The sequence below is a fragment of the Lathyrus oleraceus genome, chromosome 6, assembly GCF_024323335.1.
Source record: "Lathyrus oleraceus cultivar Zhongwan6 chromosome 6, CAAS_Psat_ZW6_1.0, whole genome shotgun sequence".
In the NCBI taxonomy this organism is placed as follows: domain Eukaryota; kingdom Viridiplantae; phylum Streptophyta; class Magnoliopsida; order Fabales; family Fabaceae; genus Lathyrus; species Lathyrus oleraceus.
In genome coordinates, this window is record NC_066584.1 from 416,046,022 (window position 1) to 416,073,261 (window position 27,240).

A 27,240-nucleotide genomic window follows, 5' to 3' on the forward strand; every position below is an offset into this window, starting at 1 on the left:
TTTTCTATTTTAATATTTTATGTTTCATTCCCATTTTTCCGACACTTGTTGATATTAATGTTTGTCCTTGATTTATTTTATTGCTTAAACATTGAATTTTAATCTATGGATTTGGCAATTCCCGTGTTATTTATCCATGATTATTTTTATCGATACATTGATATTATTTCGCCGTGTTATGATTAATCGCATAGGACATTTCGATTGTTGTCAATATGTGCAAACCGGGTTTGAGCACATTATTTAGGTTTTGCGTGTCCCTCAATTTCCATCAGTGCAAATCTCGATTTTACTCCTTTTGATTATCTTGTAAATATAATTTTGTATTTGTCGTTTTCTTCACATGGCTTACTCTTGGGCCTTCTTACAATGAGACAGTTCTCTTGCACCTACACTCATGCATTATTTATTCGTTTGATTGGGCCCGATTTAATTATTCCATTACTTTGAATCCCCATTCCACAAAATGTACCCCACTCCCATGACGTGTAATAATTTTACTGTTTTATTTCTTTATTTGCTTGATTGTTTAGTTAGCTGCTAACACAAGAATAAAATCAACCATTTCCAAAAGATCAAAAATAAAAACTCGATCCAACATCGAGTATTTTTCTCAATAAATAAATCCATCCATTTCTAACAACCCATTTCTATCCATTCCATTTCTTTCAAACCTTCATCAAATGCTTGATCCAACGTCAAGCCATTTTTATAATAAAAACTAAAAAAAAAACTTAATTCATATTTAAAGACCTTTTCAATAAATATGGAAATGGAACATGGTGGATACCACGCACTCCTGAGACTAGGGTTCGAGATGGATGTCTCGCCTATCTTAGTTCTCGCCATCATCCAAATTTATCTATTCTATTTCTCTCAAACATTCGTTCAAATTTCTCTAAAAAAACATCCATCAATGCTTGATCCAATGTCAAGCCATTTTCATAATAAAAACTCAAAATACTTAATTCCTATTTAACACTTTTTCAATAAAGATGGAAATGGAACATGGTGGATACCGTGCACTCTTGAGATTAAGATTCGAGGTGGATGCCTCGCCTATCTTAGCTCTCGCCATCATTTAAAATTGTCAATGCGGTTTCTTCAAACCCTTTCTCCATCAAATTCAAAACACTTAATCCTTATCAAACACTTTTGCAAATAAGATGGAAATGAAACGTGGTGGATACCATGCACTCCTGAGACTAGGATTCGAGATGGATATCTCGCCCATCCAAGTTCTCGCCATTATTCAAAACACATCAAATCGATCAATTTCTTTTCTCGCCGTCGTGCGATTGACCCTTCAATCCCTTTCTTAAACAAAAGGTACTTTGTTTCAAACACAATGCAAGACAATGTTTCTCCGCATGTTTTGGGTAGTCCAACAATGTTTTCGTCGATTGACACAAAGTAGCTTTCACTAAAATCGACCAACAAACAAACATTTTTCTACCCAGAACTACGTAAGCCTTGATTTCTCTATTGAGATACGTACGAGCAGGATTTGTAAATCTTGTCATGCCCACTAATAAAAAACTTAGGTTTAGTCCTTCGTCGAAAATCCAAAAAAACATTCTTCTCTCATCCATTCTTTCTTTCCCACCTAATAACTCGAAAGCCTAACATTTCAAACTAACACTAACACACACAACTAACCTAACGGTTCCCATTGAGTACAACGGACGTGAGGGGTGCTAATACCTTCCCCTTGCGTAATCGACTCCCGAACCCTGATTTGGTTGCGAAGACCAATATCATTGTCGTTCTTTCTTGGGTTTTATCCATATTTCCCCTTTCCTTTTAGGAATAAATAAAGTTCGGTGGCGACTTTGTTCAGTCTATCATTGCGAGCGTGCGATTGCGCTTCGCTAGGTCGTTCTCTCAATTCTTTTCCAAGGTACGACAGATGGCGACTCTGCTGGGGAAAATTTCGATCCCTAAGTGAGTCAAGCCTAGTTAGGACGTTTGTGTGCCTTTGTTTGTTTAATTGCGTGGCTTTTCCTTATTTATTGCTTTTATTATCTTTATTGTTATATTGATATATTTGTTGTATATTGGTTCCACTGTGTTGGGTACTTGGATATTTGATTGCAAACCATGTGGGAAAGACTCTACACCCGAGTCTAGAGTGAAAAAACATAAGATAGGACGATGGTTGAGTAGTACAGACTCCCGAGGTGAATACTTCGTAAGAGTCCGTACGAGAACCTCACTTAGAGTAAATCCTTTTGCAAATATTGTCACCCGAGGTGGATACCTCGTAAGCTTCAATATTTCAAAGGGGTCCATGACTCTAAGAACCTTTTAGAACATTGAACCTTTGGCCAACTAGAAATGATGGTTGTGTAGTATGGATTCCCGAGGTGAATACTTCGTAAGAATCGGTACGAGAACCTCACTCAAAGTAGATTCTCTAGATGGAGTTGACGATAGGAAAGTATTTTTCGTAAGCGTCAAACATTCTTTTGAATCCATGACTCTAAGTACCCTGTCTAGAACCAAGTCGATGGTTGCGTAGTACGGACTCTCGAGGTGAATACTTCGTAAGAGTCGGTACGAGAACCTCACCCATAATAGATTCCCTTGATGGAGTTGACGACCGGGAAGTATTTTCCGTAAGCGTCAAACATTCTTGTGAATCAATGACTCTGGGGATCCTTTGTAACAAAGCCCTAGATCATACCCGGTGAGAACCCCGTTTTGGAAAGCAATCAGATTTATCCATACCTAGGACCTTTGAACCTGTACCCAAAAAAACATTGCATCCATCCATTCATTGCATATGCATAAAAAGCAAAACTCTTAGTTTATTTCGCATTGTTTCAGGAATCCAAGACTTGTTAGCAAAATGAATCCTGAGAGAAGAAACACTTTTTAGTTCAAATACAAGAATGTGGACCTTGCCAGCCTGCAAAAGTTGAGTGCCAAAGTAACACCAATCAAACTCAACAGCTTTGTGCAAGACTATGGAAGAATTATGGACATCCTAAATGAGAAGATAGACATGATGACCACAGTGACTATTGCTCAGTTTTATGATCCACCTCTATGTTGTTTCACGTTTTCTGACTTCCAATTGGCTCATACCTTGGAAGAATTTGAGAGGATTGTAGGTCGGAATCTGAGGGATCATAATCCATTTCCTAAGTTCGATGAAGGTATTCCTCCCCAGAGGATATCTTTAGCTTTGGGTCTGAAAGTTTCTGAAGTCGTGGACAATTGGGATGTGAAGGGAGATTTCAATGGTTTTTCTAGGAAGTTCTTGGAAGATCAAGCTAAGAAAATGGAAAAAGAAGGGAATTGGAAAGCTTTCTATGTTGTGTTAGTTGTGTTGGTATATGGGATAGTTCTTTTCCCAAATATTAACTATTTTGTGGACCACCTGGCGGTGGGAATCTTCCTCTTTGGTAACCCTGTACCGTTCCTCCTAACGGACCTCCACTATGCTCTCCATGATTCTCATGAGAATAAGGGAGGAATCATTTTATGTTGTGCGCAACTGTTGCATGCATGGTTTAGATCTCATATGCCCGAGGAAGGCCCTTTTGTCTCAAAGGAACTTAAGCCCTCTCAGAAGTTAGCTTCTCTCACCTCCAATCATGTTATGTGGTATATCAGAGATTGGGAAACCAAGGATGTTATTGTCGGCATTGGAGACTTCCCCAATGTACCTTTGATAGGAACCAAGGGTTGCATCAACTATAACCCCGTGTTATCTTTGAGGCAGCACGATTACCCTATGAATGGCCCTCCAAAAGCTGAAGCTTTAGAGCCTTTTATCTTACACAATGTTGAAGTAGATCATCCCATGGTGAAGAAGATCAAGAGGTCTTGGCAAGTAGTTATCAGAAAGGGTAAGGAGTTGGGTAAGAGAAATGTCATCGCTCGAGAGCCTTATACTTGTTGGGTTAGAGAGAGGGTTCAGATGGTTAAACTCCCTTTTCCATTTGATCCTTCTATCTATCTGTTGGTTCCTGAGCCAGAACCCATATTACCTGAAGATATGGAGAAGCTCAATGCCCATATTAAGGAGTTAGAGTTGGAGAATGCTGACTTGAGGATTAAGCTCGACCGAGTCTCGGTAGAAAATGGGAATTTGAAAGACGGTCAACAGAAGAAGGACAACGAGCTTGAAATCTCCAACAAAAGAGCTAGGGAGTCTGAGGCAAGAAGAGAAAAGTTCGGACAAGCGCTTTACAACACTAAATCTGTGTTCAAGTCAAAGGAGGAGGAGTTGGATAGAGCTTTACTCCGGATTCAAAAACTCAACAAGACTCTGGAATTGACCCTTGAAATGAAAAGGGAAGCACGACTGATTTCTGAGATTCGTACTCGTGAACTGGAGAATACCATTCAGAAATATAAGGCTAGTCTGGAACGCGAGAAGCTGAGGACTGAAGAGTCAGAAAGAGTTTGCACACAGCTAAAATATCAGTTGGAACAAGCCGATGCTAGAATCCAGGCACTTGAAGGTGGGGATCAGGATGTTGCCTATATGATGTTGCTAGGTGAGTGCAGATATTGGAGAAACCTCTATAGGGACATAAAGGTAACCAAAGCTAAAGATTTGCGCATCATTCAAGACCTCCAAGGGCTTTACACTGAGTGGAAGGGCAAATTTCTGAGGCTGTCCAGATTTGTGAATTCCGTCATGCGAGAGCTACCTGAGAAAATGCAAGAAGATGATTGGTGCATGTGTCCAGAGAACACCCCACATCAAGTCTTTAATTTCATTAAATTTTGTAAGGCGATGTTGTCGACCTTGCTACGGTTCGGAAAGCCCATAAGCCATAGGAATTTTGTTTGTATTTGAACTTTGCTCTGAATTAATGAAAAATCGCTTTTGAGATTCACTTTATTGTGTTTATTTCCTTATTACTTTAAATATTTGTGAACAAATGTTGTGGCATTTCTGAAATGAATGACTGAAACTAACCAAGAGTTTTGCAAACAAGATGCATCCATGCATGCATTCATACATTGTCAAAATAGAGTCTCACTCCGCCCTTTCTTCCTTCAGTTTCACGCTGAATTTTCAACACCAGTACAATACTCGCACCCGAGCAAGACAAAGGATGGCTGAACAAGAGCAAGAGAGCGCCCGAGTTAGAGCTAAACTAGACAAGATCAAGGGAGGCATGTCCCAGATGAGAGAGATGTTGCAAGCTTTAACCTTTAGATTTGAGGTTCCGCAAGCGACCGTGATTTCAGAGACCACGGGCCCAACAGTGGAAGTTCAACTTCAGAGGACGTTACCCTTAACCCTTACTCCATATGGGCTACCTTATGACTTCGTCCCTCGAGCGGAAGTAGTGCACGACATGGGGTGATTTGTCCAACAAGCCGTGCCATTACCGGTTTACACCGACGCACGCCCAGTCATCCATACCATTGCTCCACCAGCTGCCAATGCTAGGCACATTTCGCACTTTGAAGATCAACATCACATGTATCATACTGTCGAATCAACCGTTGTTGGTGACGAAGTAAGATTTGAGGATTTTAAAGAAGTAAAGGAGAACATGCAACTCCTTGAGAAGAAATTCCGAGATTTAGAAGGAGACCACGTCTTTGGATCTGCCGCCAAAGAAATGTGCCTTGTATCTGGGTTGGTGATTCCGGCCAAATTCAAAACTCCAGACTTCGACAAATACAAGGGGCATACTTGTCCAAAGAGCCATCTCATCATGTATTACCGAAAAATGGTTGCACACGTGGAAGACGATAAGCTGATGATCCACTGTTTTCAAGATAGCTTGAGTGGGGCTCCTTCCAAGTGGTATTTAAGTCTGGATCAGAATATGATCAGATGTTTCCAAGACCTGTTAGACGCCTTCATAAAACACTACAAATATAACATGGACATGGCGCCTGATAAAAGACAATTGCAAAGCATGTTCCAACATGACAAAGAGTCCTTCAAGGAATATGCTCAGAGATGGAGGGAACTGGCTTCTCAAGTTGAACCACCTCTTGCTGAAAAATAATTGGCCGAACTGTTCATCGACACTGTCCAACCCTAATTCTATGAGAAGATGGTTGGAAGTGCTTCCTTGGGATTCTTCGAGCTTGTTGCTATAGGGGCTCGCGTCGAATATGGTTTAAGAAATGGAAAACTTGCGGTTGTACCTGGAACTTCAAATGCTAATCCAAAGAAGTTCTCTGGAGGGTTTCCCAGAAAGAAGGAAGCGGAAACAAATGTTGTGACTGTTGGCCAAGGAAAAGCCCCTCCAAGAAGGAGACCACAATAATATTCACCACAGCAGTATGTTCAATAACCCTTTCCCTATCAGCAGCCCATGTATCCCGTCCAGTACGCCCCGCAACTATACGTAGCTGCTGTGACACCCACATTCAATCAATAACCTGCTCAGGCTTATCAAGTGCCTCAGGTTTATCGACCGACTCTAGTTCAACAATGTGTTGCGGTTCCTCCAGCTTATCAACAAGCACCGGCAGCTCCTGTCTATCAACAGCCGAGAGCTCAAGCTCCAAGGCAAAATGCTCAGAACCAGAATAGGAGGCAAGAGGATAGGGCGACCTTCAATCCAATCCTAATGTTGTACACTGAGCTTTATTCCTCCATGTTGCAAAAGGGTTTGGTGGTTCCCAGACCTATGGGACCTCCACCTGATCGTCTTCCTCCATGGTACAACCCTAATGCACACTGCCCTTTTCATGAAGGTGCCCCCGGGCATGACCTAGAGGGTTGTTACGCTCTGAAGCATAGGGTTCGTGAACTAATTGAAAGCAAGATCCTGCCTTTTAAGGATATGAGACCGAATGTGAAGAACAATCCTGTTCCTCCCCATGGAGATCCTGCAGTAAACGCCATTGAAGATGCCTATGTTGGTGTTACGCTTGATAAGGTGGATGATGTTAAGACTCCTTTGGCAGCATTCCATGTCCGATTGGTGGAAGCTGGCCTGATTAATGTTCGCCATGGCAACTGTGAAGAGTGTGCCATACACCCAAGAGGGTGTCAGATGGTACGAGATAATATCCAAAACTTGATGAATAAATGAGTGCTTCAAATCTCCAATGTTGCAAAGAACGAAGACGTGTTGGTAATTGAACCTTGTTTCAATTTACCTGAATCAGTTGAAATCCCATATTACAGTGGTGGAGTGGTTCTTACGAATAGTCAGCCGTCGCCTGTTGAGATATGTATGCCCATGCCTTTTCCATACGAGAGCACCAAGGCTGTGCCTTGGAAATATGAGATTACCGTTGTGGACAAGGTTGTTGAAGGAAGTACAAACGTTGAAGTGACAGAAACTGTAAGTGAGGACGTCACCAATATTGCAGGAATGAGCAGAATGACCCGTAATGGTCGAATCTATACGCCTGAATTCAATGTGACTCCTCAAGGGCCAAACAACGAATCAACGGTCGCAGCTCCCACTAAAGAACCCGGAGTGGTCCCATCTGAGGATGTTGTTGAATTCTTGAAGTTGATCAAGAGAAGTGATTACAAAATTGTGGAACAGCTGCATCAGACACCCTCTAAGATCTCTATTATGTCTCTGCTATTGAACTCCCAAGCCCATAGGGAGGCTTTGTTAAAGGTGCTTGCCCAAGCTCATGTAACACAAAGCATAACAGTAGACCAGTTTGATGGGGTGGTTGCAAACATCATAACTTATAATACTTTGAGCTTCAGTAGAGAGGAATTACCTGAGGATGGACAAAATCACAATCGTGCTCTCCATATCTCGGTAAAATGCAAAGATGATGCTTTGGAAAGAGTTTTGGTTGATACCGGATCTTCTCTGAATGTTATGCCAAAGAGAACACTCGCCAAGTTATCTTATCAAGGACCAGCTATGAAACCTAGTCCCTTGGTAGTGAAAGCTTTTGACGGTTCCAGGAGAACCATGATTGGAGAGGTGGAACTGCCCATATTGATTGGCCCTCATGTATTCTCGACTAATTTCCAAGTCATGGATATTAATCCAGCATATAGCTGCTTATTAGGGCGTCCTTGGATTCATGCTGTAGGGGCAGTGTCATACGGTGAACTGACTTTTCGTGTTTTGCTTTTGAAAGCAAATGTCGCGGATAGTAAGAGTCGCCACCGACTTTTCTTTTATCCAATAAGGAAAGGTGGAAAAGAACAGGAAAGACCTTAATTTAGATTTTGGGTTCGGGAGGTACATTATACAAAGGGAAGGTGTTAGCACCCTTTGTATCCATGGTTATCCATGGGCTCTTAATTGCTGGATCACTTATGTTTGTCTGAAAAAAGTGTTTGAGGAATGTTTAGGAAATGTTTTGAAAAGGAGAATTTAACTTTGTAATGATTCTTGTATGAATGTATACAAAGTGGTTATCTCGTTTAGTTTTGAAAGCCGTTTAGAAAAATACAACTTGGCAATGATTCTAGTACGAATGTATACCAAGTGGTGATTTTCTAATATTTGCAAGGTGTGAAAAATGTTTTTAGGTGGTGAGCCAGCAATTAAGGGTTATACCGACCCAAGGTCTTTATGGGCATTTCCTATCCTTATGAGGGTAAAACTGTCCTTACTATTGAGAAGTAAGTAGTTTTATCCTTGGGATGTAAAAGGGACATCGTAGGGTCATCGATTGGTCATTGAAGGCAACATCTGTAAGGGTACCTTAGCATTCGAAGGGACGATCATCATTTAACCGTAGGCTATACCGAAGGGTCATCGAGGGACAAAGGCAACATTCGAGGGACTATGATGATTTAAACGAAGGGTCTTTGCTAAGTGTATCCCCACATTCACGGGACATGACCATAATACCGTAATACCGTAGGGCAACAAAGAGAGGTCCAAGATCACAAAATCAAAGGCACTATTTTACAATCAATTAGGTAGTTGTAATCAATTGAGTAATTAGGTCCACGTTATAATCAATTAGGTAATTAGGATGAATCTCCACATTAAAATCAATTAAGTAATTAGGATGAATCTCCACATTAAAATCAATTAAATAATTATGATGAATCTCCACAAGGGTATCCCACAAATAAAGTGGGATACTTAGCAAGCTACCCTCTTCGGGAGTATATGAGTCCTTACAATATTCAGCAAACAGGTCAGAATACCAAATGGGGGTGCAATCGAGGATTACACCGCAAAAGAAACACAGCAGTAGGAATGTCAGGCAAAATAACGCATGATTACAATAGAACAGATCAGATAAGCATAGAATAAAACAACCAAAATATTAGAGACTGTCACGTTCGCTTCTGCCTCGCCTAGCGAAGGCTTAGCGAATACTCGCTACATGCTCGCTTAGCGATGTGCTAGCGAGCGGTTGCGGGTTTTGAATTTCAGAACAGTACGATCTCCGCATGCTTCACGCCCTGTTTGCAATCGAATTGCAACCTTGAATTGGCAAGTCGGATTGAGTTGGGCGGAGGTGACCTTGATGCGGATGAGCTTCCTTCAGGGTTTCCTTTGGGGTTGCTCTGAATTCTCTGGGTTAGCCTCCAGGGTTTGTTGTGCCTTCTCTCTATCTCCCGTCTTCGTTTTCTTTTTTTTTCCTTCCTGAATGAAGCTCTGCTATTTATAATGCTCTTTTTATGACCTAATGGGCTCAGAATGAAGCCCAAAATTTTCTGATATCCGCAAGCTTCGCTAGGCGAGCGGTATAGCGAGGGGTTCGCTAGCCGAAGGGTTTGCTCGCCTAGCGAGCATGCCAGCTGGAGTCGTTTCCTCGGTTTGGCCACCTGTGAGCTGGGCCTTTGTTCTTTTAGGGTCAATGCCTTGAAAAGTAAGTTGGGGTGCCTTAAAAATGCCTTGTAATACTAACGGGCAAATTTTGGGGTATGACAGCTGCCCCTGTTCAATATTCTTGAACCGAGAGAGTTAGAATGGTATGTATGCCATTCGTGGTCTGGAGGTGGAAGATTATTGAACACTAGAATGCCCCAAAAATTTGCACTTGTTAATCAAGAGTTGATCTAGATGGAGATGGGCTTAAAGATGCCATCCAGGAAGTTTGATGATGAAAGACCAGAACGGGTCATACACCGCTGGGGATAAAGGATCAGAATGGACCATATGCTAGATCGTATCTGAGTAGCAGAATGAGTTATCCATTAGGCGGGTGACTTCGCTGGGGATGAAAGATCAGAATGGATCATATGCTAGATCGTCTTTGAGTTGCAGAATGAGCCGTACGTTAGGCTGTATCTGACGAAGGTAGAATCAGAATGGATCGTACGCTAGATCGTATCTGAGTTGAAGATCCAAATGGGTCGTACGTTAGACCGTATTGGAGTTGCAGAATGAACCGTACGTTAGGCTGTATCTAAAAAGGGGTCAGATTGGATCGTACGTTAGATCGCATCTGAGTTGAAGATCCAAATGGGTCGTACGTTAGACCGTATTGGAGCTGCAGAATGAGCCGTACGTTAGGCTGTATCTGGAGAAGAAAGTAGTCGTACGCTAGACTACACCTCGGAATGTACCGTATGCTAGGCAGTATCTGAGGGTTTGAAGATCCAAATGGGTCGTACGTTAGACCGTATTGGAGTTGCTGAAAGTCAGAATGGATCGTACGTTAGATCGTATCTGAGTTGAAGGGGTCATATGTTGGGCTGAATCAGAATGAACCGTACGTTAGGCTGTATCTGATAATATTTGTTGTTGTATTTGCAATGAATATCTGGGATGGGCTTAAAGATGCCATCATTAGATGTCAGAATGAATGTTGACATGGAGTATATCTGAAAGATGATATAATCAATAGGAGTATCCGTCTGACTGGATCTTTACCTTGACTGAATCAGGAGGATAATCAACCTGAAAAATAAAGTTAGCTTCATGCCATGTCATGATGCATGGGATGTTTTATGCTTCTGAAACTAAGTGCGAACAATGTATGCATGCGTATGCTGTGAAATGATGTAATGAATGAATTATGTGTCTGAAAATAAATGCGAACATTGTATGCATGTATATGATGTGGAATGATGCATGAATGAGTTCTGCATCCGAAAAGTTTTGCCAGGGGAAAATAAATCCCCATGTTCTGGTTGGAGATATTTGTATTGATGACCCTTTCTTAGCTGAGGATACTTTATTTCCGTCTGATGGTGGAAATATCCAACAGAGCCTGGCTGGGGATAGAAGAGATGACCCGTCTGTCTGGTGATGCCGACCTCTTCTGGGAAATAGCTGGTTTTTGTGCCGGAGGAATGGAATTAGCAACCGGATTCCTTGGAACGCATGGTTAGACCTTCTCCTCGATCCTGAAGTCCTTTAGTAATTGCTATTGCTATTTTATGCATGTATTTTTGGTAAGTATCAATCATATTCAAATGCATATATTAATTCAAACTAAATCAATGGACGTTTACGCAAACAAAACAGAGGAAGTAAAACAACAGCATTTTTTTGAAATAAAATTGTATTGATTTTAAAAGAGGGCCTATAAACAGGCAATTTGTGTACAAGGAGACAGAAATCCTAGTAAGAGGAAATTGTCAAGAAAACAAAGAGAAAGCTATGCAGAAAAAAGTCCTATTGATTTTAATTCCACTACTGTCATTATGTCTTCAAGCCTCTCATCTCCTGCGGTCGGATAAAAGTGATTAGCTTGTTTGGTCCTTTGAACTTGGGTGAAGCTGACTGAGAATGGGACATAGTCATACGCTTTAATCCCTAATTTTTGCCTGGACCGCCTTTTCAGGTTTTCAGTCCACCAGGATACCCTTTTTTGCCCAAGCCGCCTTTTCAGGTTTTCGACTTGCCGGGTGTACGTCTTTATATGTTTATCCCTAATTTTTGCCCGAACCCTTTTGGTTCGCCGGGACGCCCTTACTTTTGCCTAGGTACGTCGACCTAGCGGGTCTCTTTTATGCGTAGTATTTTTTAACTATGTCCGCGTTCACGGGATGCGGGAAGTCTTCGCCGTCCATTGTAGCAAGCATCATGGCTCCACCAGAGAATACTTTCTTAACTACAAATGGCCCTTCGTATGTGTGATAACATGAAATTATATCATATTTTAGGACTTAATTCAATTAAATTATATTATTATTTATTTCAATTTACTGCATTTTATTAGATATTACGCGGTATTTCCTTTCTATTTGTCTCAGGTGTCTTATTTGAAGCACAAGTAAAAAAGGAAGAAAAGGAGGTGCAAAAAGGAATGAAAAGAAACAAATAGCAAAAGCCAAGCCCAGCCCAAAGAAGACACAGGCGTCGTGCCTGTGACGACCGCCACGGATGCTGTGACGAACGTCACGCTGCATACACTTATGTGACGAGCGTCACACATGGTGTGACGGACGTCACACCATCCCCCTACAATTCTGCCTTCAGAGACGTTGAGTCCTATATACACGCTGAATCCTATTTCCACGGCGATGCATCCGTTACGTGAAGACTCCTTGACGCGGACTGCTTTGAAAACCGTTACGGAAAGCATCAATATAAATAGCAACGCTGCCACACTTCCAAGGTTCCACGTTTTTTCCAGATTTCGGCATTTTCCAATTTTCTTTTCTTCAGCAGTTTAAGCATACCTTTTACATACCGCTTTTGCAAATTTTTATTGTTTTCTCTAGCAATTTTATTTTCTTTTCTTCTCTAGCACTTAATTAGTTTTTCACATAATAGTTTCTACACCGGAAACTATTGTGTACTTTTTCACCGGATCTAACCTTACGTTAGAATCTAGTTTTTTTTATTCCTTCGTTTTAATTTGTTGGTTAATTGAAGAATTCAAGAACAAATCCTACCGGCTTGTGGTGGAGTGTTCAAGACTACTGTTTAATTCAGGTTCTTTAATTATTGTTTAATGCTTTGTTTTATTATTCATTTATATTATTTGCTTGAGATGAGTCTGTTTATGCACGATAATTATTTAAGTTCGTTTAGCATGTCTGGCTAATTCGCCTAGATATCGGTATGTAGAGTAAGCGGAATAAGGGATCAAAACTAAGTCGGTTTAATTAAATTTAAAATTAAAATCACTCTTTTTACGGTCTCAGTTTACAGGTTTAATAACAAAGTTTTTATACGAGAGTAAAGGACATAAAGAGGTTAAAATCAATAGAGCGAAAGTTTGAGGTTTTAACTGGACAGTGTAAATTGGATATTAATTCTAGATCAGGGCGAGAGCAATTTTTAGAGTTAATTAAATTCTAATCTTTTCCAAAAAGTATTTTTAAAGATTGAATGTGAGGACGAGAGTTAAGCATTCGAATTTAATTGTATAACCTAAATCAACAGAGCGAGAGTTTGAGATAAGGGTGTTTAAATGGTTAGTGTTTTCTTAAAAAGAGTTTCTACGGACTTTATTGCTTTCAAAAAATGGTTTTTGACTTAATTATAAGTAACATCTACGTTAACATAAAATCATGGTTTATTCAACAGAGCGAGAGTTTGAGATAGAACTTTTAATCAATAAAGTCAACTGAAATGATTTATTTTAAAACCAAGAAACCGACAAAGAATTGATTCCCTAATTACGACGAACTACATATCGATATCCGTTTATTTGATATTTAATTTAGATTCTATTTTTAGTTTTAACTTTTCCCCAAACAATCAAACATTATCCACCTTAGCTTTACGAAGTAACCTTAGATAACGGTATATCGATTCATAAGTCCCTGTGGGATCGATATCTTTTAAAACTACGCGATAGAACTGTGCACTTGCAGTTTGTACCCCAAATTCGACTCATAAAGTCGCGATCAAGTTTTTGGCGCCGTTGCCGGGGACTTTATTTAGTCGATATCGTAACTCTTCTGTTACGCTGTAGAGACTAAGGCAATTTTTTTTTTCTTTTCTCTCTATTACTATGTATCACCCAAACTTTCTCTACGATTATCACTCCCAGTATTTTGAGGAATCGCAAGATTCCTATAAATCCAACCTGGAAATATTAATGGAGGATTTCATTGAGACGCAAACTCACTCAAGGATAGAATCTATGATGGAACGCTTTGTGGCTACACAAACTCTTCAGAATGAAGAATTTAGAAAACAAAGGATCTCTATACCAATGAAACCCTTACGCAACTGAACATTGTGGTCGAGTCCCTCGTCACTCACAACGAGGCATTGGAGACTCAAATCTCCCTACTTGCGCAGACACCTCTAGGACCTTTCCCTGAGAAACATGCGGATATGGTAACAACCACCAGTGAGAGATTTACCGAAAATCCTAAGGATAGTGATAATGAGGAGGGTTCAGGTGAGAAAGAAGTAGAGATTGAGAAAGTTCCATAAACACCACCCGAAAGGGAGGTTGTCAAAAAGGTAGAGAAGGAAGAGCTATGTGTTGTCCCTCCTCCCTATAAATCACCAATTCCTTTCCCGCAAAGGTCTGTGGAAGTTAAGGTAGACCCCAAATCCGAAAGAAATGAGGAGCTATCATAAAATATCCACACCAATGCACCTTTATTTGCCACCCTGAACAAGAAGAGAGAATTTGAAGCCCATGAAATTAGGGAACTAATTAGTATAAAAAGGGGAAAACCAGACTTTGAGGTGGTGTTTTCAAAAATTGAACCTAAACCTGAAAAGCTAGCTCCCATAATAGAGCCAGAACCACCACCACAAGTTCAGGAGGATAAACTACCTCGCAGAAGAAAAAGAAGAAAAAGTGACGGTTATGAGAGATGGATTGATAAGTGGCCATGGAAATCAAGGATAATTAAAAGTTTGACCGAGGATTCATCCTCGAAAGAACCACCATGAGTACTTACACTCCTGAGTTGCTGCGCTATCGACGTAAAACATAGCGAATATTTCCAGTTCTATTAATGTCAATTTTTCTCTCTATCCATTTTTTTTTCTTCCCTTTCATAAAGTCAATCCGTATTTTTCTTTAATAACCATTACTGACTTAATGCCAGTATCTACTTGAATTCATCGAGCTACTGACTTTCATCATGCAACCAGTAGATACCATTTTCAGAGGCAGTGTTCAGAGAAGGCGATATGATTATCTAGCCCAGAAGGATATGGCACTGACCATATATTATGATGGACCGACCATGGATAAATTAGGCATCTGAGATATCATTCCTGTTTATGTTTAACCAGCTTGGGTGGGAAAAGGCAGCCATTAAGAGACGGTTTGTCACGTACCGTGAGCTAACCTTAGAATTCCTGATTTCCCTTGTATACATCCCTGAACATGGTTACGGACTTAACAAAGGGTTAATATCCTTTAGGTTATTTAGCATGGACTTCACCTACACCCGTCGAGACCTTGCTGACCTCTTAGGATTCCCTAGCGGCCCTTTCGTCTTTAATACCCGCCAGGAGGACCTTATTGATGACATTGATCTCGATGACTTCTGGGGTTGCATATCCGGCGAACCCAACCCAAACCCGAATGAGATGCACTCACAAAAGATCCATAACCCTGCTATCCGATATTTTCATAAAATACTAGCCCACACCTTATTTGGTAAGGAAGAGAATAACACCTTAGTGGCCCGACTATTTACCTTGCCTAACCATGAGAGAACGAGTGTTCACAACCACAATAGCTGACTTTATGACTTAGATGAACACCCTATTGATCCACCTCCATCCTCCTGACGTCGTCGCAGAAGGAGGCCAGCAACTAATGAGGATATCATGGACGCCATTGATACCATGCAGGCGCAGAATGTCGAAGTGATGCAACTGATGCGCCAGATGCAACAACAACATGAAGCAAGGAATGCAATAACCGACCAGCGGTTCACTGAGTTACTTAGCAGGTTTGACGACTTAGGAGTACGTCAACGATCACCAGGTCCCAGAACACGAGGCGGAAGGCAGCATTGACTTTTTCTTTCATTTTTCTATTCATTTTTTCTATTCATTTTTCTTTGAAACATTGGGGACAATGTTTCATTTAAGTGTGGGGGGGAAAACCTTGTTCTTTCAACCTTCCCTTTTCAAGTATGTTATTTTCCCTTTCATTGTTATTTCCCTTTCTTATTATGAAAAAAAATAAAAAATTATTATAATATATATTTATTTTAAGTCAAGTCCCTAGTGTGAAAAAATCTTATTATCTATTCCCCTCAAATTTTCACGAGCCACAACAAAAATTCAACACCCAATAAGTATAAAGGTTGCTCATTTTACCGAACTTGAGACGAATTAAGACAAAAACTACTACCGCCAAACACTCCAAACAAACCTCAACACGTTAGATCAGGATAAGTACCTATTATACCAATCCCTTGAACTTTTAGTTTTATAGTAACCCCGAGTAGTTTATACAAGAAGTCAGCACCATCTTAATAGCAAACTACGTGGAGGGCCGATGAATATAAGTGAATGATTCCCAAAGTAACATAAAAAATATAAATATATCAGGAAATGCACTAAGTAAGTTAGGTGATCCTTACCAGATCATTTAATCTAAAGGTTGCAGATCATACAAAAGCATAAGATGAAAGATCCATTATGAGTTGGTTCAGCAGGTATCTGGTACTGAACTTGGTAGGGCAGACTACGGTCCGATCCCCCGCAATTTGCAATGGACTGAATAACGAAGTTATCCGACTTATGTACCAGAACTTCAAGCTAAAAAGGGAATCAGAATCACTAACCGGTTACTCCACTATGTGCGCGAAAAGATAAAGGGCTTAATGTGATTTCGCTAGAATGAAAACGGGTGAAATAAGAGTAAAGGAACTAGGATAGCTATCATAGTGTACTTGAACTGATTTGCATAAGGCAGGGTTATCTAGGTTGTGACGGTGGTTGTTGATGTCAAGATTTAACTCAAGTTACCTCTAAACAAAGTTTACATGCAACCTAATACGAATTGACGTGTGTTTTGAAATTTCATCTGGCTAAAACCTTTAACGAGTTCTATACTGAATTTTGCTTGAGGACAAGCAAAGATCTAAGTATGGGGGAATTTGATAACATGAAATTATATCATATTTTAGGACTTAATTCAATTAAATTATATTATTATTCATTTCAATTTACTGCATTTTATTAGATATTACGCGGTATTTCCTTTCTATTTGTCTTAGGTGTCTTATTTGAAGCACAAGTAAAAAAGGAAGAAAAGGAGGTGCAAAAAGGAATGAAAAGAAACAAATAGCAAAAGCCAAGCCCATCCCAAAGAAGACACAGGCGTCGTGCCTGTGACGACCGCCACGGATGCTGTGACGAACGTCACGCTGCATACACTTATGTGACGAGCGTCACACATGGTGTGACGGACGTCACACCATCCCCCTACAATTCTGCCTTCAGAGACGTTGAGTCCTATATACACGCTGAATCCTATTTCCACGGCGATGCATCCGTTACGTGAAGACTCCTTGACGCGGACTGCTTTGAAAACCGTTACGAAAAGCATCAATATAAATAGCAACGCTGCCACACTTCCAAGGTTCCACGTTTTTTCCAGATTTCGGCATTTTCCAATTTTCTTTTCTTCAGCAGTTTAAGCATACCTTTTACATACCGCTTTTGCAAATTTTTATTGTTTTCTTTGGCAATTTTATTTTCTTTTCTTCTCTAGAACTTAATTAGTTTCTCACATAATAGTTTCTACACCGGAAACTATTGTGTACTTTTTCACCGGATCTAACCTTACGTTAGAATCTAGTTTTTTTTATTCCTTCGTTTTAATTTGTTGGTTAATTGAAGAATTCAAGAACAAATCCTACCGGCTTGTGGTGGAGTGTTCAAGACTACTGTTTAATTCAGGTTCTTTAATTATTGTTTAATGCTTTGTTTTATTATTCATTTATATTATTTGCTTGAGATGAGTCTGTTTATGCACGATAATTATTTAAGTTCGTTTAGCATGTCTGGCTAATTCGCCTAGATATCGGTATGTAGAGTAAGCGGAATAAGGGATCAAAACTAAGTCGGTTTAATTAAATTTAAAATTAAAATCACTCTTTTTACGGTCTCAGTTTACAGGTAAAGTTTTTATACGAGAGTAAAGGACATAAAGAGGTTAAAATCAATAGAGCGAAAGTTTGAGGTTTTAACTGGACAGTGTAAATTGGATATTAATTCTAGATCAGGGCGAGAGCAATTTTTAGAGTTAATTAAATTCTAATCTTTTCCAAAAAGTATTTTTAAAGATTGAATGTGAGGACGAGAGTTAAGCATTCGAATTTAATTGTATAACCTAAATCAACAGAGCGAGAGTTTGAGATAAGGGTGTTTAAATGGTTAGTGTTTTCTTAAAAAGAGTTTCTACGGACTTTATTGCTTTCAAAAAATGGTTTTTGACTTAATTATAAGTGACATCTACGTTAACATAAAATCATGGTTTATTCAACAGAGCGAGAGTTTGAGATAGAACTTTTAATCAATAAAGTCAACTGAAATGATTTATTTTAAAACCAAGAAACCGACAAAGAATTGATTCCCTAATTACGACGAACTACATATCGATATCCGTTTATTTGATATTTAATTTAGATTCTATTTTTAGTTTTAGCTTTTCCCCAAACAATCAAACATTATCCACCTTAGCTTTACGAAGTAACCTTAGATAACGGTATATCGATTCATAAGTCCCTGTGGGATCGATATCTTTTAAAACTACGCGATAGAACTGTGCACTTGCAGTTTGTACCCCAAATTCGACTCATAAAGTCGCGATCAATGTGGGTGTCCACTTGCCTCTGGGATCACCTTGTGGCAGAATGATACGCTTGATCACCAAGTCACCAATTTGATACACCTGTCTCTTGACTCTTTTGTTAAATGCCTGGGTCATGCGCTTCTGATATATCTGCCCATGACAAACAGCCGCAAGTCTCTTCTCATCAATCAAATTTATCTGATCGAGTCGAGTCTGAATCCATTCATCTTCATCTAAGCCTGCATCTTTCATAATTCTTAGAGAGGGAATCTGGACTTCCACTGGTAAAACGGCTTCCATGCCATAGACTAAAGAGAACGGAGTTGCCCCTGTCGAAGTGCGCACTGAAGTGCGATAACCATGAAGAGCCAATGGTAAAATCTCATGCCAGTCTTTGTACGTTATTGTCATCTTTTGTATGATCTTCTTGATATTCTTATTAGCAGCCTCCACGGCGCCGTTCATCTTTGGCCGGTACGGGGAAGAGTTATGGTGTTTTATTTTGAACTGCATGCAGAGTTCAGTAATCATCTTGTTGTTCAAATTAGTACCATTGTTAGTGATAATTCTTTCAGGGATGCCATATCGACAAATAAGACTATTCTTGATGAACCGTGCCACCACTTTCTTGGTAACAGAAGCAAATGAGGCTGCCTCTACCCAATTTGTAAAGTAATCAATAGCAACAAGAATGAAACGATGTCCGTTAGAAGCAGTAGGTTTAATCTCTCCAATCATATCGATGCCCCACATTGCAAAGGGCCAAGGGGCTGTCAACACGTTTAAAGGAGCAGGAGGAACATGTACTTTATCCGCATGGATCTGGCACTTGTGACAAGTTCTGGAGTGATGGTGGCAATCAGCTTCCATGGTAGACCAATAATACCCTGCTCTTAGAATCTTCTTGGCCATTGTATGTCCACTAGAATGAGTCCCAAAGATACCGTCATGCATGTCTTCCATAATCCTTTCTGCTTCCTTTTTATCCACACAATGAAGCAGAGCCGAATCATGATTACGTTTGTATAATACTCCATTACTCAGAAAGAATTTAGCGGAGAACTTCCTCAGGAATTTTCTGTCATTGATGGATGCCCCTTCAGGGTATTCATGAGCTTCTAAATATCTTTTTATTTCGTGGAACCAAGGTTTCTCCTGTACTCCCTCAGTATTAAGTTCATAACAATATGCCGGTTCATCTAATCGTTCAATGGTGATCCTGGGAGCTTCACTGTCCCATCTGACTCTGAACATAGATGACATGGTAGCCAATGCGTTTGCCAACTGATTCTCTTCCTGTGGAATATGTTCAAATGTAATCTCTTCAAAGTATGGGATTAATGTCATCACCCGCTCTCGATAAGGGATGAGATTCGGATGTTTAGTGTCCCATTCTCCTTTGATCTGACTGATTACTAATGCTGAGTCTCCGTACACACTCAAAAACTTGATTCTTAAGTCTATAGCAGCCTTGAGTCCCAAAATACATGCTTCATACTCAGCCATATTATTGGTACAATCAAAACATAGTCTAGCAGTGAAAGGGGTATGGCAACCCCTGGGAGAAATAATTACAACACCAACACCATTGCCCAATGCATTAGAAGATCCATCAAAAACCATAGTCCATCGTAATCCCAGTTCGGGTCCTTCATCCGGTCCAGGTTTTTCATAATCCGTAACAAGCATGACATCCTCATCTGGGAACTCAAAATTCATAGATTGGTAATCATCCACTGCTTGATGAGCCAAATGGTCAGCTAGCACGCTTCCTTTGATTGCTTTCTGGGTAGTATACTGGATATCATACTCTGTTAAAATCATCTGCCATCTTGCTATTCTCCCGGAGAGAGTAGGTTTCTCAAATATATATTTGATAGGATCCATCTTAGAAATCAATAAAGTGGTATGATTCAACATATACTGTCTTAGTCGGCGAGCAGCCCAGGCCAAAGCACAACAAGTTTTCTCGAGCAGTGAGTATCTTGTTTCACAGTCGGTAAACTTTTTGCTAAGGTAGTATATGGCATGCTCTTTTCGACCAGACTCGTCATGTTGCCCCAACACACACCCCATTGAATTTTCTAACACGGTCAAATACATGATTAGAGGTCTTCCTTCAACTGGTGGTACCAGAATTGGAGGTTCCTGGAGATATTTCTTGATTTTGTCAAAAGCTTCTTGGCATTCATCAGTCCATATCATCTCTTGATTTTTCCTCAGTAATTTGAAGATGGGTTTACAGGTAGCGGTCAAATGGGAGATAAATCGGGCGATGTAATTCAACCGTCCCAAGAAACCTCTGACTTCTTTATCCGTACGAGGAACTGGCATTTCTTGAATAGCTCTCACCTTAGCCGGGTCAACCTCAATTCCTTTATCACTGACAATAAAGCCCAAGAGTTTACCGGATCTTACTCCAAAGGTGCATTTGTTCGGGTTCAATCTCAACTTGTATTTCTTCAACCTCTCAAACAGTTTGTATAAATGATCGAGATGTTCTTCTTCAGTATGAGATCTGGCTATCATGTCATCCACATATACTTCTATCTCATGATGGATCATATCATGGAACAAAACTACCATAGCACGCTGGTATGTTGCTCCTACATTCTTCAAACCGAATGGCATTACTTTGTAACAGAAAGTGCCCCATTGCGTCACAAACGTAGTTTTCTCCATGTCCTCAGGTGCCATTTTAATCTGGTTATAACCCGAGAATCCATCCATGAAGGAGAACACTTTGTGTTGAGCGGTGTTATCTACCAGAACATCGATGTGCGGGAGTGGAAAGTCATCTTTGGGACTCGCTTTATTCAAATCTCTGTAATCTACGCACATTCGCACCTTACCATCCTTCTTCGGCACTGGTACCACATTAGCAACCCATTGAGGATAAGAAGTAACGGCTAGAAAACCGGCATTGAATTGTTTCATAACTTCGACTTTGATTTTCTCAGACATATCAGGACGCATGCGGCGAACCTTTTTCTTAACAGGACGACAATCTTCCTTCATTGGCAAACGATGCACTACTATATCAGTATCCAATCCGGGCATGTCTTCATAAGACCAAGCAAAAATCTCTACATAGTCATGTAACATCTGAATCAATCTTTCTTTGATACTGTTTTCCAAACCTGCTCCTATTTTGACTTCTTTCTTGTCTACTTCAGTACCCAGATTTACAATTTCGATTGACTCCTCATGCGGCTGTATAGTCCTTTCTTCTTGCAGTAACAGTCTGGCAAGTTCTCCAGGTACTTCACAATCTTCCTCACTTCCATCCTCGGCTTGGTAGATCGGGTTTTCAAAGTCATAGTGAACAGTAGTAGAACTATTATCAACAGGATCCAGAGTGGGTATGGATCTGCAATTTGTTACGTGAGTGTATGTAAGAAAGCATAGCTTGTTTGAAAGAGGACAGGAAAGATAAAGAGCGCAATATTTGAATGCAAAAAGTCCATTGATTTATTGAATGTGAATATGCTTATGAAAATGACAAAACCCTTAACAAATTAGCTATTGTGCCCCGGGCATAGACACAATGCCTTAAGAAGTTCAATCGTAAAAATTAAAAAAATTTGCGACACTAAAATAGACAATAACAATTACTCCTGACTAAAGGAAATCGGGATAGCGTCTTCAGCCTTCCAATTATTGAGTCCGTCACCAATTGTTGGGTAAATCCAGCTATCCAGGTCGCAATCGCTGTCAGCATCTTCTACAACATTAATCTGATTCTTGACTACCTTCTCAGAGCTAAATCCCAGGCCACATCTATCAGACTTGTACGGTACGTTGATCAGTTGACCCCAGCCAGTACGACCACCATCTTCAACCACGGCTTGAGCATCTTTCAGAGAAATCATGGCAGGAGGAGCACGAATAACCTTGGGCACACGGGCAGTTGGCTTAAGGACAGGACCAATTGGAGGAACTACTTCAAATGACTGAGACGGAGTCTCAAAGAACTCGCCGTCCATCTCGACGTATCTGAAGGCTTGCACACTACTGACAATATACTTTTCTTCCCCACACACAGTGACGATTTTACCCTCTATTGGATACCTCAGCTTTTGATGGAGAGACGAAGCTACAGCACTTGCCCCATGAATCCAAGGGCGTCCCAGCAAGCAGGAATAGGCAGGACGAATGTTCATTACGTGAAAGATAGTGTTGAAGACTTGAGGTCCTATTTTGATGGGGAGGACCACTTCACCGTGGACAACGCTCTTCGCACCATCGTAAGCACGCACCACAATGTCACTAGGCTTCAGTTTAATACTTTTACAATAAAGTTTATCGAGCACAGCTGTCGGTAGCACGTTCAAAGAAGAGCCATTATCGATCAACACATGAGACAAAGTGATCCCTTTACACTCAATGGAGATATGCAGAGCTTTATTGTGATTCTTTCCCGCTGGTGTCAGGTCAGCATCGGAAAAGCCTAGGCCATTGTCGATAGCCAGATGGGCAACATAATTTTCGAACTGATCGACGGATGTCTCCTGAGGTACATGAGCGGTCTTCAAGAATTTTATCAAGGCATTGGCATGAGATTCAGAAGATAACAACAAGGATAACATCGAGATCTTAGACGGAGTATGCCCTAACTGTTCTACCACATCAAAATCACTCTTGCGGATGATCTTCAGCACTTCTTCCATTTCTTGTTTGGAAACATCTTCAGTAGTAACTTCGACCGATGTCTCTGACTGAGAAGGGTGGACTGCTGGTTCCTTTCCTCGAGTTTCAGGGGCGGGAGGTGAGATTTCTGGAGAGAAGATCCTTCCGCTTAGAGTAACTTTACTAGTCCCAACAATGTCATTAGTATTAGCAGAATTACCCACTTGCTTTACGCCATGGATGTAAACATCACCTCCATAATTCCACGGAATGGCTTTGCTTGAGGAATACGGTACTGGGCCAGGGGCGGCAATGATTAGGGGAGCTACCTTGGGCTCAGCAGTAATCTTCACAGGTGCTCTGGTAGCAGTAATCTTCACTGGAACTTTGGACCTTGAACTCACAGATATTTCTTCAACAGTGTTTTCCACCTTAGGAATCCTTTCAAAGAGAATCGTACGATCCTCTATCAGCCGTTGAATACCATTCCTCAATTTCAGGCAATCATTGGGTCGGAGCATACAGAGATCGCAATTTTCCGCACAACCTGGAAATAAACCAGCTCGCAATAAGTTCTTCTTGATGATCAGGAGAGGAGATGTTAAGTCTGCTACAGTAGTGATGTGGGAATTGTCATTGACAGCATTAACAGCCTTGTCATGATTGGGCATAGGTGCAGTGACGACATTAGGAGTCTCCGGAGGCTCAAATTCAATTTCCCCAGCGTCGATCATATCCTGAATTTTATTCTTCAACAACCAACAATCGTTTGTATCATGCCCGGGGCTATCAGAGTGATATGCACACCTGGCATTGGGATTATAACGAGGAGAAGTAGTGTTGACATTTGCAGGAGGGCCTCTGAGAGTGATTAAATTTGCCTTTAGCATACTTTGTAGTGCTTGTGCTAAAGTCATATTGATCTTGGTAAACTGCCTTCTCGGCCTGTCCTGTCTGTGCTGGAAGTTTTGAGCTGGCGGGGCTGCAATCGTAACTACTCCAACAGCATGGTCACTATTTTTCTTGTTATGAATCCTTTGACCGTACACCGCATTTGATTCATTCTTCCCCGGATAGGACTTTTTGCTGCTTGCAGAGGTAGCCGCCTGTATCTTTCCACTTCGAATGCCGCTCTCCACCCGTTCACCTGTCAATATAAGTTCAGTGAAACCCGATGAAGAACTTCCCAGTAGACGGCTGTAGAATGGGCCAGTCAGTGTACCCACGAACATGTCTACTAATTCTCGATCAGTCATAGGGGGTTTGACTCTGCCAGCCAAATCTCTCCATTTTTGGGCATATTCTTTGAAGCTTTCTTTAGAGCCCATAGCCATATTCTGCAACTGTAGCCGAGTAGGTGCTAATTCAGAATTATACTGGTAATGCTTGTAGAATGTCGTCGCTAAATCAGTCCAGGTGTGGATGTTAGAGCTCTCGAGCTGATAATACCACTCCAACTGTGTGCCAGACAGACTCTCTTGGAAGAAATGGATCCATAGCTTCCTATCAGTGGTATACGGCTGAATCTTTCTCACGTAAGCTCTCAGATGCATCTGAGGACAAGATGCACCATCATACTTAGTGAAAGTGGGGATCTTGAATTTGCGAGGAATGACCACATCAGAGACTAGACCCAAGCTTTCGAAATCCAGACCGGGCGCCTTCTGACCCTCCATAGCTAGCATACGTTCTTCCAGCAGTTTATACTTATCACCTTTTGGAGAGTACTGTTCATTTTCATAATCTTCATCGTCGTCCTCCTGGCTGAAAGGATCAGCATTCTCCTCTTCTGAATCTGTCCCCTCTTCTTGATCCTTCGGAATCCTAATCTTGACTCCTGCAGTTTGTCCTTTAAGCCTTCTTCCCGGATTAATGTAACTCACAGGTTTCTTGTCCTTCTTCTGCTCGAGCAAGAGAGCCTTCAGTTCCTCCTGCCCCTTGGATAAGCTTAAGATCATCTCCTGGAATTGAGCATTCTGAGCCTGGAGATCCTTGACAGTTTGTTCGAGGGCCATTTTTCTGTTTAGAAGGAAGACCGTGAGAACATTGATCTTTTGGAATACCTGTTATGCAATGTTATGTTATGCTATGCAATGTATGAAATGTTTTCAAGGACTTTTGGAATTTAACTTTGCGTAAATTACCAAAAAAGACGGACTTTTATTACTGATTTCTTAATCAATGTTCATTACAAAAAAAATAATAATAAAAATACAATGAAAGCTCAAGTCTCCCAGGGACGACTTCTTTTTGGGCGAAGATATGCATTGAGTCTTCGTTCCTCATTAAGCTGGCTGGTAAGTTCTACCACTTTCTTCCTTTCAGCACCGAACTGAGTTTCAAAAGTATCCCTTTCCTCTCTCAACTGGATCCAGGATCTCTTTAATTCTTCAACATTGGTAGGCATATCTGGATAAGGAATGATCTGAGGAGTACCTCCTTCAACTTCTGGTTCAACAATCAGCGGTCCGACTGCAAGATATGGCATGACCAATTCACGAGCTCTGGCACGTACCCATCTGAGATAAGGCTCCATAGGAATAGAGTTTTTCTGCCCTAAAGTACTTCTTTTTACCATGCCCCAAGCTCGTACGAACCTTTGACGGAGACCTTGAGATTCGTTGTCATAGTCAAACACAGTGCCTTGAAGGATTAGTTCATGTGGACCATCTCTTCGAGCATAACCAAACTGACATAGGGATAAAGCTGGGTTATAAGTAATACCTCCTCTTATCCCCAGGAGTGGTACGTTAGAGAATTCTCCGCAGCGGTCAATGATGATAACATTTTCTTTGAGATTAGGACACCAACAGATGTCTGAATGGGAGAGCGACATTATCCTTTGAGACCATTTCAAATTCTGTTCGTTCTTCAAGACTGATTGAGGAAGGTGCGAAATAAACCACCTGGATAATAAAGGTACGCAGCACATGAGAGTCCCTTGCCTTTTCATAGTACGAGTGTGAAGGGAATGCAAAATATCTCCAAGCAAGGTGGGCACAGGGTTATGAGTGAGAAATATCTTAATAGCATTCATGTCTATGAATTGGTCTGGATTAGGAAATAACACCAAACCATAGATTAGTAGTGCTAGAACATCTTCGAAAGCATGAACACTCATAGTTTTTAGGAATTCTCGGGCCTTATTTATCAGAAATTTGGCCAGCAAACCCTTAACTCCACTTCTTGTTACCCAATTAGTGTCAATGTCGGACTTTGTCATGTGTAAAGCCGCGGCAACTTCTTCAGGCTTCGGAGTCTTTTCCAAACCACTGAAAGGTGTTTGATCAAGGATAGGTATCCCAAGCAGCCTGGAGAACTCTTCTAACATGGGCACCAACTGATAATCCGGGAAGGTGAAGCAATGATGTTTAGGATCGAAGAACTGGAATAGAACTCTCATCATATCTTCCTTGAAACCAGTAGTAACCAAATTGAGGAGGGAACCATGTCTCTTGATGAACTGAGCGTGATTGGGAAGTTCTGACACTAAATCCTTGAGTTGAGGAGAGATTGCTACAAAATTGATCCGGATAGTCTTCCTGGAAGCCATAACCTGTCTAACAGAGCAAAGCTAAATCCCTAAGTCCTTGAAATGGTTAGTACAATGTCATGATGTTATGATGTTATGATGTTATGCAAATAATAAGCATAAACCAGTCACACAATCATTCCTAGGTTTTAAGGCTTGCATGAGTTCCATAGGTAAGTACCCTCCCCACTGAAGTTTGGTTGGTTCAACCTGTCCTAGAATAGTAACCGGGTTCTAGAAGGATCTCAAATCATTGACCTTTCTTTAAGTCCACTTCAATGCAACACCAAGTGGTTGACCGAAGTTTCTCTAAAGTCCAATCTCAAAGAGTGTAGTATCGAGTCTCAACCAACCCCAGTCGGAACCGAAGTCAGTTATCTCACTACTTTCTAATGGCTAGGATGAGTCAATTAGGGTTCTAAAGGTCTGGTTAATGCTTTGATGACACCACGCGGAAGCCAAATTTTTCCTCAAGTAAACATGAGGAACATCAGGACACCCAAAGC

General features: G+C 40.8%; 1 protein-coding gene across 1 annotated transcript in view; it reads left to right on the plus strand.

Annotated features, from left to right (window-relative positions):
• The first annotated feature begins 6,038 nt into the window (after nt 1-6,038).
• The window catches only part of LOC127095987 (uncharacterized), a 30,836-nt gene continuing 9,634 nt past the window's right edge, over nt 6,039-27,240 (plus strand). The window contains exons 1-3 of the mRNA XM_051034620.1: nt 6,039-6,212; nt 6,378-6,948; nt 7,105-7,721. Of these exons, the coding sequence (XP_050890577.1) occupies nt 6,039-6,212; nt 6,378-6,948; nt 7,105-7,721 (1,362 nt within the window). The remainder of the gene's footprint in view (nt 6,213-6,377; nt 6,949-7,104; nt 7,722-27,240) is intronic.